The following is a 16,149-nucleotide window of genomic DNA, read 5'->3' on the forward strand; positions in this document are numbered from 1 at the left end:
TCATGTCCCTCCTGTATGACGTTCAATTCATAAGACCCACCCGCTCATCGTAGGTTCTACCGCGGGTAAAACCGCGCGAGCGGGGGCGACGAACGCGGCCGAAGCAGAGATCAAACGAGCCCGCACATTTCCGTCACTCGGAGGGTGCATGAGATAACATCACCCCGCTCGAGAGGCCTGCCGTCGAAGCAGACAGAAAACGCCCCGCCCGTCTTTAACGAGCATGAAAAGGCGCGTGCACGCTCCGTCGTTCGGAGGGTGCAATCCCACGGAGCGGGGGGGGGGGGTGTCACACCCGAGCAGCAACGTTGAACTTTGAATCCAAGGACGCAGTCGCGATCGCTGGAGCGCGCGCGCTATCTCGTCAGCCGGCACAGCGGGTGGCTCGTATACCCTTCTACGCCCTGCGCTCTCAACGCGAAGTGACTATACGGAGAGCATATCTCACCCTGGAACGGCCGTCTTCTCTTACAGCAGCGTTTTGTAGTTACGCGAGATAGGATACAAAACAGTTAGGTGCCAGCCTCACTTCGTAAAACACTACAAATTGTTGCTATCGCATTCATTGTTTGGCCCTTGCGGTGAAACTGTGGATTTTTTGTTGACACACTAGATTTAGCGCCGCAGTATGCAACCAGCAATTATCTATTCTGTCGAAAATTTCATTAGCGGTTGAGGGGTATGGTTCAATATTCCAAGGTTGCAAAGTGGTTACCTGATGCGCTGTAGCGGAGCGATTTGTATTATTACTTAGTTGGTGTTGTTTCTTTAGTATGCCGGAACAGAAACGCACGAGTGTTTCGGTCTATCGCCTGTACTGAAATTTACCCGCTGCAGTAGTAAAGACCACATTTTTCAACATTGTTTTCTGCGTCAGAACGCCCTAACGCCTTTTATTTTCGGCGGCAACCAACTCGCTGAAAACTGAACGTTACACGATTAGGAGCAGTGCGCTAATGCTTGATCAAACTATTTGAGTTATAAAGTAGCAATATTAGAATCACTAGTACTAGTACTGCTGTTATTGCTATTATAATTCTCAGCGCGGTCACTATAACTGTTTCATCTATAGGTAGAAATGTGTTGTGTTTCTGGCTTCGGCGAAAGGTATGACTTGATGCTCATTAATATTCCATATTAATCTGTGCTGGTCATGCCTGTAAGCGTAACGAAGAGCTGTTTATTTCCTCTATAGCCTGTCATACCTTTTTTTTCAGAACCACCCTTTTCTGTGTGTGTGAAAATTTAAGCCTTCGAACAAGTAATGCAATGTGCACCATCCTCGATTGATCAGGTTTGCCAAATCAAATCCCCTCTTATTGATTCGGGTACATCACTCGGAGCCCATAAATTACTAACGATGAGTAAGCGAACTCTTCAACTTGCACCCAACTGCATCTCGCAAACCTTTTGTCTCAAAGACGCAGACAAGGTGTACACGGCCGCGGTGGAAGAAGTGGCCGGACGGTATGGCAAGAAGTACACGTGGGAGCTGGAGAAGCGAGTGATGGGCTTGCCGGATACCGATGCAGCCCGCATCGTCATTGACGCTCTGGGACTGCCGATCAAGGAGGACTACTACCTGTACGAACTGGACCGCTTGTACAAGCTTACATTATGCAACTAACGGGTCATGCCAGGTGAGTCGTCTATGACAAAAAGTCATCAACATTGATTTCATGGACCTTTCCAAAACCTGCATACAAAATTTAGGTAGAGTTGTCTGTGGTAGTTTTAGCGCTTAAAAGTGGCGCTTGCCCACAACGCTGATTTCCAGTGTTTCTGGTTGTATTAGTCCATCTTTATCCACTTTATGGAAATAAATTTTGTACACAAATACACGCATTGAATTTTGCTTTGTCCTACAGTAGCCAGGCTCGTAGACGAAAAGCCACAAATACTGGCTCCAAAGCATCTCCAGAACTTGTGCAATGGATACGACGCAATTCGGTTCGCATACATGATGAGGCGGAGCTATACGCTTACGCTGATGTGGGCTTGTAGCTTCTGAAAAAGCTGTGGCATCATGGACTGCAGACTTGGTCAGGCCTGAGTAGGAGCGCAAGCTTTTCTGTTTTGAAAGCGCGGATTTTCTTGTGTCGGTGTAGTGGAAGAGTTGCCATCAGTGATTCAACGTACGCCAGGTGCGGGCCGCGAAAAGACGCGCGTTGAGGGGCAACTGCGCGAGCGTGAGAAGCCGAAGGAGCTTGAGCTGTGTCACTTGGTACATCATGAATTTGCACACTAAGGAGGCCTTCTTGCGCACTATCGCAATGTTGCAGAAAATCACTTTGAAAGAGAACAGTAATTGGGGACCTGTGTGTTCAAGAGCGGATGCCATCATACCCGAAATGTCAGGCGGTCCCTGTACTGTTGTACCACCCACAGGCGAAAATGCACACAGTATAACAACGCGAACCTTGTGGCATCAGTCTTTATTAAAAGCCATGTAACGTAGTTGCACGGACTAGACACAAGCTTCAAGCGCTTTACTGCGCTATTACCCATGGCTACGTATAACCAACTAGCCCCTATTTCTGCTCTTGTGCCATGATGATTATATGTGTTTTTTTTTTGTGGCGCAAGGGAAATGCTTGGCCGAAGAGCGCCGTGAGAGATTACGGAAAGTTAATAATGATCAGTGATTTACGATTTTATGCAACGGATGTGAACTATGGTTATCTCACATGGCTGTGTATGTGTTTAAAATACTGCGCACTGAAGATCGTAAAACACATAATAAAATCCTGAGGGTGACGCGAAATGTGTGACTGATGAGTGGCAATGCTAAGTGGTAATAAAACTGTCGGGGAGATATGGCATTAGCACGGTTCTCTCGTCAACGTCCTCGAGCTCAAGGGCCGCTAGGCAGGTGCTTTCCTAATGTAGTCACCACAGCCGCGACCTCTCATCAGAGCTACGGATCAGCTCGGAATATGGAGCGAAAACTATGCACATCTTTTAAAATGCGAACAATGATTCATGTTTGAAAAGCGCATTCCTACCGATGAATATGAAAGGATGCAGTGGGAATTGCTGTCGGTAGTGTAATAAATAGTTTTTTTTTTTTGCTGATAGCGTCTAATACAGTGTACTTGACGATGATGTGAAGCACGGTAAGTGGTCCTCCACATCTGTCACACCTGGACGGGTCACCAACGAACAGAAGGTATCTGTGCTGTGTGTGTGTCATGATCTGGATACTGGTGGCCAATTTTCAAGATTCGGCTTGATAACATGTAGTTTATTTTGTGTTTGACTATTCCATAGGCGCTCCCAATAAGCCCTGAGCGTTTGTGTTAGGAACGGTCTCAGGTCAAGTTCAGGGACAGCTATAGATGCATTGGCGGCAGCGTCGTCGTGGGCGGATGCAGCCAGTTGGTCCGCCAACACGTTTCCCCCGAAATCCCGGTGCCCTGGCACCCAGCACACTACAACATATTGTTTCAGTGTGTAGACTGTGCGTAATAGAGAGTAAAGTGACCCAATGACACGATTTTCATGTTTTTTCACAGTTTTCAATGTTTTCACGACGCTCACAGAATCCGTGTATATATCTTAGCGTTGTAGTTTAAATTCCTTAATGTGTTTAACGGCTCCAAATATCGCATGAGCCTCTGCTGTGAAGATGCTTGTTTTTGGGTGCAGAATACCGGTATCCGAAAATGACGGACCGACCGCTGCGTATGAAAAACCAGCATGAGACTTTGAAGCATCTGTAAAAAAAATCAGGATAAGTGTATTTCTGCTGCAACTCAAGAAATTTCATGCGAATATGTGCAAGAGGGACGTGCTTCGTGACTTCTACAAGAAACAAATCACAGTGTACTAGTTGCCACTGCCACGGCGGGAGCTGTGTAGCAGGAGCGATCACACGGTGCTCAAAATTTCGAATATCCATTTCCTCAACTAGGCCTCTCACACGAAGTGAGCAGGGCCGCCTCACCGACGGCCGATTGTCAGAGAGGGCTCAATTTGACATACCTTCTTTTAACATGGCTGCGTATTCGAAGTGTTGTAGAGCTTGGGACGGCGCTACTTTCATCAGGCTGGTGCGTCACTATAGACCACCGGTGGTGACAGCTGTTGCCAAGTGTGTACTTGATAAGATATGTATGTCCGTGCTCGACGAAAATATGCCGGCTGAGTGTTGATGAGCGCCCACCTTTATCTCAAGGACCAGCCTGGCCACGGAAGCAAGCATCTTTCTCGCTGCTGGGAAATAAGTGCGGTTACGAACGTTTAGCGGCTCTACATGGACGCTGAGTGTATGCTCTTCCGCATGTCAGGATAACTTCATCCTCATTGCCACTACAGGCCTACAATGATAACGAGGCTCTTCCGAACGGAGAGAATGAGAGACAGACATCTTTACATCCTCCCTTACATGCTTGCTGACTTGTACAAGAAATTTTCGATTAGACTTGGTCATAGGTTAAACAGAACGTACCGACAAATGCGTGGAAGTATGAATGGATGTGTGGGTCCATATGCAAGCAGATGACCTTCATTTACTTGGGGTGCAGCACATATCACCTAGTCGTAAATAGCGAACAGTGCAACGGGCTATATGCAGGGTACTTCAACTAACTTGTGCCAAGTATGTTTTCCTAATTTCGTGCACTCTAAGTTGGAAAATATTTACACAGGGCTCTTATCTTTGCATATGTGAAACGATCCGATGCTGCTGAACAAGCGTTTATGCTGAATATTTATTCTTAGAATTACTCTGTTAAATGTTAATGAAGCAATCTTTGTTAATTACCCATCTTGGCGGATCGGCAGTTATCTCACCAACGTTAAAACATTGCGACATTTCAGAACAAGTTCTACAACTTCTGTATCGAAGATTTTCGATAGTGTAAATAATTAAGAGCTGAATACAGCGATATTGGTCAATTACCCCGCTTAGCGGAATAGGAAAAAACATGGTTCATCCCACTTTCATAGGAATCAGTACAACACGAAAGTGAATGATGTCTTCGCAGGGATAGTTGAGCGTTTATTGTACATTGTTTCGGCACAAGGGCGAAGGAATGAATGCTATAGGAAGAAATTGTAGTGTCACACGAAGAACACCAAGCAGCTCGAAACTTGCAGTGCGCTCTAAAGCAGAACGGACGCACGAAAGGAACGTGCGTGCACAGGACGAGCGCGAACTAGCAACTGTCACGCGAACTAACAACTGTCACAACGGTCGCTTCATTGTGTGTGAGCAGCAGGGGTGTAGCCAGAATTTTTTTTCGAGGGGGAGGGGGCATGCGTTTGTGTGTGTGCGTGTATATATCCACAAGAAAAATTGAAAATTTTCGGGAGGAAAAGGGTTGGACCCTCCCAACCCCTGCCTTGGCTACGGCCCTTGCGAGCAGCGCGCCTTTAAGAAACGCGGCCGCTGGAGCGAGCGAACTGACCTTCGTGCTGTCTGTAACGTCAACGGAAGCTTGCGGTGTAAGAACAAGACGTACAAACCGCGCCCATCACGAGATAAGCACGCGCGCACGAGAGACACCCCCTGTAGAGGCGCGCTCGCATCGCAACGCGCGGGGCGGCAGCTCTTAAAGCGTGCCCTGTACGCTCTGCGTGCCATCTCGCTAGTGATAACAAGGACACGCTCAAGCCATCGAGCTCCGAGTACCGCCAACGGTAAATGTTGTATATAAATAGCTCGCAGTTAGTAAGCTAAAGAACGTACGCTCTGTGGCCGAGTGGTCTCGCGCCGCGTGCTGCGGAGCGAGGGGTCGTAAGTTCGACTCCCGGCAACGGAACTTTTTCTTGTAGTTCTTTGTAGCGTTAGCTACACTTGCCTGGCCGGAGCCGATTTCGCGTGGATCCTCATGAGCTGTGCTGCGCATGCGCGAGGATCAGTGATGTCACACAGCTGGGTCACCGGAGCTGGCATCTCACGCGCTCTCCGACACCGTTACGTGCGGCTCGCCGCTGCTTGTCTGCGGGTTCAGGAGGAGTGGCGTCGTAGCCGCGGCAGACAAACTGGAAGCGGCGCGAGCGCAGACTCCGCCACCGCCGGTCTGCGCTTTCCAGAGTGGCGTCGTAGCCTTGGCAGACGTATTGACGCCAGCGCGCGCGCAGCTATTCGCCTTCGTTGTGCAGTCGCCGTCTGACACTGTGCTGGAGCCGCTTGATAGCGCCTCTGACTGGCGTTTGCAGGTGGGTAACGCCACGGAGAAGGAGAGCGGAAATGCTGCTCAACAGCGCAGAAGAGCCGAGAAGCTTATCTCATCGGATCTCGAAGTAGTTACCTGGCAAGTAGCGGTTCAGCGTACGAAGAATGAACAGAAGAAGGCTAATAATCCTAGACAATCTGGAAAGTTAAGAATAATCAGCTGAACCTTTGCTAACGCTACGTATATCCTGGCATAGCTGAACTAAGCCGCTGCAATTTTTTTTCATTGCCATCTGTTTGTGCATATTTTAAAACGTCATATCCGTGACGGAAATACGTCAGTGGAGCCGTGGTGGACCCCGGCATGAAATGCTTTCATGTTAAAATGTCATGACATAGTGCATACGGCTCAGAACAATCCTGGGCCTATATGACACGCGTACTGCGTATGGTTTTTTTTTGTTTTTTTTTTTAAATACCAGGCGCAAGTTAGCTGAAACACCCTGTACATGGGCTGCACTACCAAACATACGATTCATTTTGCCACCAGGAGCCGAGCATCTGATACGCCATCTGCACGCGCACGGCGTTCCCACAGCTGGGACCTCCAGCTGCATGCCGCTCGCTTTTGGCCTGAAGATGACGCACCACCGCGATGTCTTGTCGCTGTTCAACCATGTGCTTATATCGGGTGGGGATCCAGACGTCAAGCATGGCAGACCACACCCTGACATCTTCCTCATCGCAGCGTCCAAGTTCCATGACCATCCAGCACCCGAAACGGTATAATACTGCAACAGACTGACCTCTAACGAATACAGAATTTCGTCGCGTTCTAACAAGCGGCTTTCCAACGCGGTATCATATCCACGTCAACATTCATAGAAGCACATTGCATATACACATTCGTATCAGTCTTACGTTTCACTCCCGCCATTGTGGTAAGGTGGTTATGGTGCTCGGCTGCTGACCCGATGGCGGCGGAAAAACTTGAGGTCCGTGTACTTAGATTTAGGTGCACGTTAAAGGACCCCAGGTGGCCGAAATTTTCGGAGCCTTTCACTACGGTGTCTTTCATAATCATATCTTGGATTTGGGACGTTGAACCCTAAAAATTATTAAATGCGAAGCATTTCTTAGGAAACCTCTGGCACCTTGAGCGTTTCTATCTACGTATCTATCTGTCTATCTATCTATCTATCGATCTATCTATTTATCTAGCCGCCTACGTCTGGGTGCTCTCATGATCGCCTCCTTAACTTGGTGTAGACCAAAATTGGCACGGGAAGGTAAGAAGATTTGACGAATATGACTGTCGGGCCATGACATGAATGACGTGAAAATTTTGTCGCGTACGTCGTCAAACCCTTTCAACTAGACACGTGGGGCACATACCCGTTTACCACGGGCCGCGGTGTACGGGTATGCGCCACAGGTGATTGACAGTTTATATCTACCCAGGAACGGCGAGAACAGGCATTGCTAACATAAATGCGAGAGCGTTAGGAAAAACCAACATCGGTAGCGTTGACTCGACGAATGAAAAGAATGAAAATTAGGATCCCAGCAGGAATCGAACCCAAGCATTCCGCGTGGCAATCAGGTATTCTATCACTGAGTCACGCCAGGTCTATAAACTGGTTTGGAAAAACAGCCTACGCAGGCGTAATATCGGTGCAACGTCAATTGTGGTTGTGGTGCTTGCTATCTGATTTTACAAGAAAGCAATAAACACTACATGATACTCCTACGATCTGTACCCCTACGATACAGCGTCATATCAGATTAACATCTGTGTTTCCATTGTTGGCTCCGCTTTTATAGCAGTCTAATAAACATTACATTTTTATTCCTATGATTCAGCAAGCTATATTGAAGCATTGCTCGACCCCGGATGAATGCATTAACGAAAGTTACGCATGATATCCACATCACCACACCGTAAAGTGCACTTCGTCCGCCAGAACGACGCAATGTCCTCTTCATTTCTTACGAGGCTGGGCGATGGCCTCATGCTGACCGAGGATGATGCCAGATTGATTGACAGCCGCTTTGTCGACTAGGCCACGTAGGCCACATACGCCCAGGTGGTGTACGAACGCGAAAGGCGCCATCCACTGAAGTTGGTCTACGTAGCACTATCCAGGCCTACCAGCTTTGACGGCCTATACCTCACCAACGCGAAGGGTGGCTTCAGGTTCTGTCATGTCGTCGGCTCTATCGGCAGACAATTTGTCGACGAAATGACTGAGGCATCCACGAATTCCAACAGCTCTACTATACCACATACTTCACTACACATGGACCCCTCGTCACCGCAATCACGACCGGATTCTATAACAAGTCATGACCAGCTGCTGGTGCTCACTGATCATGCTGATGATGACCTTGTTCAAGAACTGTCAAGAACGTCTTCCACACATGCACACGGGTTCGTGAAACGTGCGTGCGTTCTCCATCATAAGGGACAAGTATAAGCACTACATATCAGCTTACCGCTTCTGGTTTTTGTAATGCCCACGTTGCCGTTGGCAGCGTTACCCAACCGTAAACAACTGGTTATATAACGCATATATGGCTCTTGAACATATATGTGCGCGTATAAAATTAATACAAATCTTCAGCGTCATTTTGTAACGTTTCGCTCAGTAAAAAAATTATGCCACAGTCACCTTCCCGCCGCATGCTTCGCATAACTTCGACTACCACGGTACGTGGAATCTGCCGAATCTTTTATTCGTCTTACGTTTTCCTTTAGCTAGTAATATTTCTTTAACTGTTGATACCTGCTTATGTGTCTTTCATTGTGTTGTTCACAATGTACTCTTCGCCCCTTTTTGTGTGTGCGAAACAAGGTCCTGGTGTTCGAGGACACACCCGCTGGCGTCAAGGCGGCCCTGGACGCTGGCATGCAAGTTGTGATGGTTCCGGACCCTCGAATGGATCAAGCCGACCGGAGTAGGGCGACCCTGTGCATCGATTCGCTGCTGGAGTTCAAGCCAGAGCAGTTTGGACTGCCGTCCTTCCCGGTAGCCCCTAAGAGAAGTAAGAACGAACCTTTCTTGCCCCTTGTTCACTCCCACCATAAGAAAATAATAGTGGTGTTATTACCAGATTCTGCGACTTAGGGGAACAAAAAAACGCAGCCGTGGCAGTTTGGGCCTGTTTGTAAAGCCGTGTTCAGACTACGTGCGCAACGTACCGATCGTCGGTAAGAATCGCGGCCGTAAACGTAATCAACGTAATGAGCTTGTTCAGACGTTGTTGTATTTAGCGTAAAGTACGTAACGTTTTGGGCGTAAATTTGGCGGGTCCGCGACTTTTACGGCCACTACTGATACGGCCGTTACGGCACGACCAATGGGCAAAGCAGTTTCGGTTTTCACTTCCCGCTCACGGGGCTTCCGGTCTCCCCAGATTCCCCGCCTTCATGCGCGTCATGGCATGCAGCAGCGTGTCTGTTGAGCTGGTTTGCCCGCGTTCGTTGTTTTGTGTTCTCGCGGCAAGTTCCACGACGAGTACGGAAAGGCCTTCATTGTGCAGCGATGAGTTGCTCGTCGATGAAGTGCGTCAAAGACCCATTCTCTACAACCAACGGCGCCATGTTGGAAAATCGGAGTGGTGATTGGACCGTCGTAAAAAACGTATATTGCTGAAGGGCTCAAAGTGAACACTCGTGGTCGCTAGCAACGTAAACGGACGTTACAGCAGTTACGCGATACGACGCTTATGACGGATGCGACTGCAGTCTGAACGCGGCTTAAGACATGGCCAATAAATGTTAAGCACACAAGCAGACGAGGACACAAAGAACACGTATAGCACGCGGGAACATACCGTGTATACATAAAGGAATATATGAGGGCACACTTGACCTTACACGACGCCAGCGCAGGAGGTAAAATCCGACACAATCACTGTCATCGCAGGTAACATCGCATTTAAATGTACCATTGTCACAAGAAGCAGAATTAAACTCACGCGTGAAATATTCGAGGCTGGAAAGATAGATAGCGTCGGTGATAAATGTGTGTCAAAGCCGTCGATCGCTCAACTGCGAAAGAATTATGTTACCTGCCATCTCAGTGATTGTGTCATATTTTGCCTCCTGCGCCGGCGTCGTGTAAGGTCAAGTGTGCCCTGATACCTGTATTCCGTACTGCCACTCTCAATAAACTGTTGAAAGTTAGCGCCCGTGTGTGTTATGTGCTCTTTTTGTCCTCGTGTGGTAGTGCGCTTGAAATTTATTGAAAAAAAACGCAGCTTGAGCTTAATAAAGAGCTGTAAAACCACTCAAAATTTTTTGTATCGTCAATTAATGTAAGAAAGCCCGCAAACTAAAGCATTGGAATGAAAACCATGATTCTCCAAAATTAGAATGTATACGATACAGAGCGCATGTTGTAACATCAGGTACTGCAAAGTGCGCTTTGGGCAGATCGAAAGCACAGCTTGAAGTATAAGCGCTGCAACTGCACTTCCGAGCGTTCAAAGATTACATTTAAAGATCTTATGCAATCGTTCTTCCATCACTTGGCGTAACCAGGAACAACAAGTGTACACCTTTCTCTAAATATTGCCATTGATGTGTACGAGGCAATTACTCTATAACACACGTGTAGCGGCCACCCCCCCTCCTTTTAATTGCACTAAGGTTAAGCCTAACAATCTGCGCAACATCAGTTTTTTGTGCACTAAGGCGCTTTCACTGATCATTCTCGTCCTGTGCCTTGAAGCTTTCTTGGCTACGCACGTATTTTCGTCATTGTCTTGCAGCGAAGTGCGTGCCCAATCGTTACGTTACATGATTATATAAGCGAACAACCGAACATCAATGCAGTAACTTCAGGTTTGTGCGTCAACCTTTAATATCATTGGTCTGTTAGGTGCTTACGGCAGCGATCCTCTGTGGTATAGTTATGGAACTAATATGCATCCCGTCTTTGCGACGTGTGAGTAACTCCGGAACGAACAGCATCAAACTCAATGAAACGAGTTCTGTCGAACTGATGATTATATAAAAGCGCATAAGTACAGTGCGAATATCACAAATAGAAACGGACCGTAATGCAATTTTTAAATTAAAGGCTCTCTTTACAGCTTTTCTCAGGGCGCACATCCGGCAGAACGCTTTTATATCCTCAAGGCGTGTATATCAACTACAAACGCCCCAGAAATAGTTTGGTAAAACCTAACTGCTGTTGCACGCTTTACCTTCTCCCAGCCCTGCGCCTGCACTTGCATTAAATATTGCCAAGAATTTCTCTAGAACCTTATTGTTTCTGTTCAGCAGCGTTTGCCATATTGTTGCTAAATCCACCAAGAGACAATAAATGTTGTGCAATCACATCTTTTTGTGTCTGCCCTGCACTAATCTTTGGCGTAGGTCCGAGCCGTTCGGAAAGCGTCACTGGCATGAAGGCAACAGCAACCGCGTCCACGTTCGAGCCAGTGTCTCATGTCATTTTCGACTTGGATGGCCTTCTTTTAGGTAAGCCAGTATGACTACAGTTACGCGAAGTTAATACACCTGGGAGTGTTCCAACAAGATGTAAAGGTTAGTGTTATGCCAGGTATTGTCAGGATGGCATGGCCCATGGTTACCTGGCGAGTTGTCAGAACAGGTCAAACGTGGTAACCGGGGTGGGTGTGTGTGTTTCTGTGCGTGCGTGTGTGTGTTCCTGCGTGTTATGTGTTTCTGTGTGCGTGTCTGTGTGCGTGTGCATGCGTGTCTGTGTGCAACTTATTCTCAGCAGCATACGATCTGCAAGTACGAATCCACGCGATGAAGCTACTGAGCAGAACAAAACCTGTGTGTTCATTTCGCAGTAACACATGTGTCCTAACCCCATGTTAAAAGTGCCTAGCACTTTAGGGGCCCTGCTTGTCCGTTGATCTCATGTGTCGTGATCACGCTCAAAATCAGGTGATCAATGCAGGCATAAAACAAGGCTAACAATGCTCAAAACCGGAATAAAATAGACAAACAAGGTTTAAAATTATTTAGGTAATGGAGATAACCAAGAAGTAACGGCAATGATTAACTTAAAATCACTCAAAATACTTTGGAAACATGCGGCTGACTCCCGCGCCGCGCAACAGAGGGCACCACCTCCTCGCCAAGCTTAGCGAAGAGCGCGATTGATCCTCCCACCGGCGCTTCTCCGGGGCTTTCTCGCTACATCTGAAGGTGAAAGCAACCTGACGGGAGTCGCTGCAGGCGACACGTATCTCAACTGCTGTAACAAGCAAGAAGTCAATAAAGCGCAGCAAAAATCAGCGCGCATGTCGCACACCGAGCTTGCGAATCTCGATAGCAAGGTTGTACTTGTGCCAAGAAAACCGTACATGCTTGCCTCAAACATTGACGTCATCGGCGGTTTGGTAAACGGAGCCGTGGGAACTCTACGAACTGAAATCGCTACGTACTCGTGCTACGCACTTAGGTTTCACACTAGTGGTGCTGCTTTAGCGCAGGATTTAGAACTACACCAATCGCAACAAAAGTTTTTTGTAGGTGCCTATTTTCTTGACACCTAATCAGTTTTTTGACGTTGAGAGGGCAATGTCACTGTGGAAAGAATAGTGAACAATACCCCCGCTGTGTAACCAACGCTATCGTCTTTCTTACGTATACACGCACTATTTTTGGCACAACCTGAAGACACGGAGAAGTTGTACAGCGCTGCTGCGGAGGCCGTGGCCTTGCGCTACAACAAAACGTTCACCTGGGAGCTCAAGAAGCGGGTGTTGGGATCGACCGCGGCCGACGCGGCACACACGATTGTCGAGGCCCTGGGGCTGCCCCTGCCACCGGACGAGTACATGGCGGAGGTGGATCGCATATTCCACAAGGCTGTTCCTGACGCCAACTTGATGCCTGGTGAGCACGAACGGACGAAGTTGCGACGCGGCAGTTTACACGCAGCATGCAACTCTTGCGAAACGAAAGTAAAGATAAAATGCGGCAGGTGGAAACACACCGCGGAATAAAGGATGCCCTGGGCAGCTCTGCTTCTATTTGAGCCAACGCTTAATTGGATGCCCTACGTACATACTCGGATTTGAGGTTACTAGCGCGTGCGGGGCTGATTTTCTCCTGAGGTGACTCCTAAGTATAAGAAGTACGAATGCAGTCTGGAAACATTGGAAAAATTACAAGCTTACATTTGCAGGCGCCGAAAGGCTGGTGCGCCACCTACACGCGCATGCCGTTCCCATGGCCATTGCAACCAGTTCCACGCCGGAAGCGTTCGACCTGAAGATGACACGACACCGCGATCTGCTGCCTTTATTCCATCACGTGGTCTGCGGGGGTGGGAACCCCGAAGTGAAGCAGGGGCAAACCACATCCAGATATATTCCTCGCCGCCGCTTCTAAGTTCGACGGGAAGCCGCCATCGGAGAAGGTAACGTGAACATACATATTTGGCAGCAACACAGAACGCGAATCGCTTAAACAAATGATTCCTCTTAGCGTAGATATGAGCAATCTACCTTGCGGCTTTCAGCTTGTAAAGTACTCGTTTATGTGATAAAACGCTCAATATGCAGCCTCATATTCATTGACCAAGACAACATTGTATATAACTAGTTACCCAAGTTGTCAACTCGCGCAGTTAACCAGTAATAATTACCCACTGAACAAGGTTGCGTAATCACCAAGACAGTAGTAGCCAGTATCTGCAATGTGAGATAAAATGCAAAGCAATGTGGGCTTTCAATCTCGTGCCTCTGTCAACTACAGCTGTGCAGTGCGCAAGGTATATGTAAACTGGTAGCGTAACTTCCGTAGAAGCCCACGTGTCAAGCCGGTGGCTAGTTGTTGCAACAGTCGCCATCTATGTGAGGAGGGGACAAACAGAATTAAAAAAAAAGAAAAAGATGACGTCACGACCGGAAGCGGAAATGACGTCACGTTTTAATGCGATGGGCGCGAAATTATGAATTTTTTCGACAGGGCGCCGCTTCTTACTTTTTTTATAGCTGCATGTTCTTTTTCTTATCACTATGACGGCTCCATAATGGAAGCCTGCAAGATAACGGGAAGACGAAAAAGACAGATTTGATAAATAAGGTGCATTTTATTGGCGAAATATTGCAGTTGAACAGGGTATTACCCCAAAATATATAACACAGAAATCAGAAGTAGCATAACAATTCAACGTGCACACTGTGATGGTGTAATGTGGGCCCAGGATCCGAAATAATTCAACCGGCAGTCAGGTGATTCTGTACACACAACACAGACTTTAACACAACCGATAACTCTGACGATTCACACACAACACACTACAGCATTCCTTATTTACATTACACGCTAAACGTCCTACGCGCCTCGCACACAAACTGCCCTACTCGCCGTTATGAACTGTTGCCGCTGCGGCGAGGTCGGTCGTCACCGGTACTCCTTGGGCAGTCAACAGTCACGCTGCCTTGACCGTGGCGAGGTGGTAGTGGTGGTGATGATGGCACTGCAGGCCGGTAGATCACAAGGCCACTGCAGCGCAGGTTAGTTGCCCGTCGCCAACATGAGCCGCGGCCACCTCGTGACACCACTCGGGCCCCAGGACTTCAGGCCAGGAACAGACTAGGCTGCCGGTCTCCGTGTCAGCAACGGGCACAGAGCGGGAATCAGGCTCACCAGGTCCCACATGGCTGCCGGACGCCTGGTTAAGCGATGTCGCGACCCGAACCGCCGACCAGCGGCTGCCGTTCCAACCGTGTCGCGCTCCAACTCCTCAAGCCGCACGCCCCGCTCGCGCTTCCTTTTCGTCGTCTTCCCCTCCAAGGCGTACAGCAGAGCAGAACTGTCGTTCCCTCTTCGCCCCGTCACGGGCCACACAATCCACATCATCACACACACAAACCTTGCACACGTGTTGCTCTTGCATCCGTAGACAGCGCAGCGTTTCTTCGCGTAGCGTGGCGGACTCATCGTCCCGAAGGGCGACAGCACGCCGGCCGTGCGCTGGCAAAACACAGTCACTGAAACGGTTCCCGATGGCTGCGATGGGCTATATTACCTTCTGCCAAGTACCACGCCTAGAAAACAACGGTATGCGAGGAAATATCTACGGACGACAGGCACAAACCTACTGCGCAAAAACGAGCGACGCCATTTGCATCTCAAAATGCGCAAAACCGTTGGCCCATGTTACCAGACTGCCTGCATGTGCCCGCTGTTTCTGAAAATAAACGAAAAAATTGCCACTCAACCACATACCCAAGACTAAGTTTGATTAAAGTAATCTACTAATTTAATTCGTGACAAATAAATTTAAAACAATGAAATAAACGCTTAATTAATTTTTTGTTTTTCATTATTTCTCCCCCCCTCACCTAGTAGCGCTTTAATCGTCACGCGGGTGTTGATGTTTGTCGCAATAGGTTTCCGACCACTTTTCGTTCCGACTTTCGCGACCTATTAGATTGACCTTGCAGTGCGTGCTATTCCAAATGCTGAATTTTTACGTTCTGTGTTATTTTCCGACAATCCGGTAACTTTATTCCTTGGCCTCCATACTGCCTGATTCCGCTTTATTTACAGTCTTGAAAAAACACAATACATGGCGTACGAAGGTGCACACGTTGTTCGTGCAGGTACTCGTGTTCGAGGACTCGGTGAAGGGCGTCACAGCTGCCCTGGCTGCTGGCATGCAGGTCGTCATGGTTCCCGATCCTCGTATCGACGAAGAGAACCAGCGTCGGGCCACGACTTGCCTCACTTCGCTGCTGGATTTCAAGCCGAGCTCTTTGGTCTTCCAGCTTTTGACACCCCTGCACAGGACCGAAAGAAATGTCAGGCAACCTCCAGTCGTCACTCCTCGGTGCCTCGCTCCTTGTCTGGCGCAAGCCTTCCAACAAAAGTGTGAATAAAGCGCTCAACAATTGAATTGAACTCATGAGTGACATTAACTAGTCATATATATATATATAATCTATATATATATATATATATATATATATATAATATATATATATATATATATATATATATATATATATACGGTCCCTAAGTGAGCCGC

At 48.0% G+C, this 16,149-nt stretch overlaps 1 protein-coding gene across 1 annotated transcript; it reads left to right on the plus strand.

Moving 5' to 3' along the window:
* Positions 1–1,633: 1,633 nt before the first annotated feature.
* LOC119378380 (uncharacterized) lies at positions 1,634–15,922 on the plus strand (the record flags this gene model as incomplete). The annotated part of the gene is given in 8 exon segments (XM_049411755.1): positions 1,634–1,640; positions 6,672–6,904; positions 8,977–9,166; positions 11,508–11,612; positions 13,297–13,457; positions 13,459–13,530; positions 15,725–15,872; positions 15,875–15,922. Coding segments are annotated over 8 exon segments (964 nt in total), but the record flags the coding sequence as incomplete, so codon positions are not given.
* Between the last annotated feature and the right edge of the window lie 227 nt (positions 15,923–16,149).

This window comes from Rhipicephalus sanguineus, unplaced genomic scaffold (genome assembly GCF_013339695.2).
Source record: "Rhipicephalus sanguineus isolate Rsan-2018 unplaced genomic scaffold, BIME_Rsan_1.4 Seq8113, whole genome shotgun sequence".
Taxonomy (NCBI): Eukaryota; Metazoa; Arthropoda; class Arachnida; order Ixodida; family Ixodidae; genus Rhipicephalus; species Rhipicephalus sanguineus.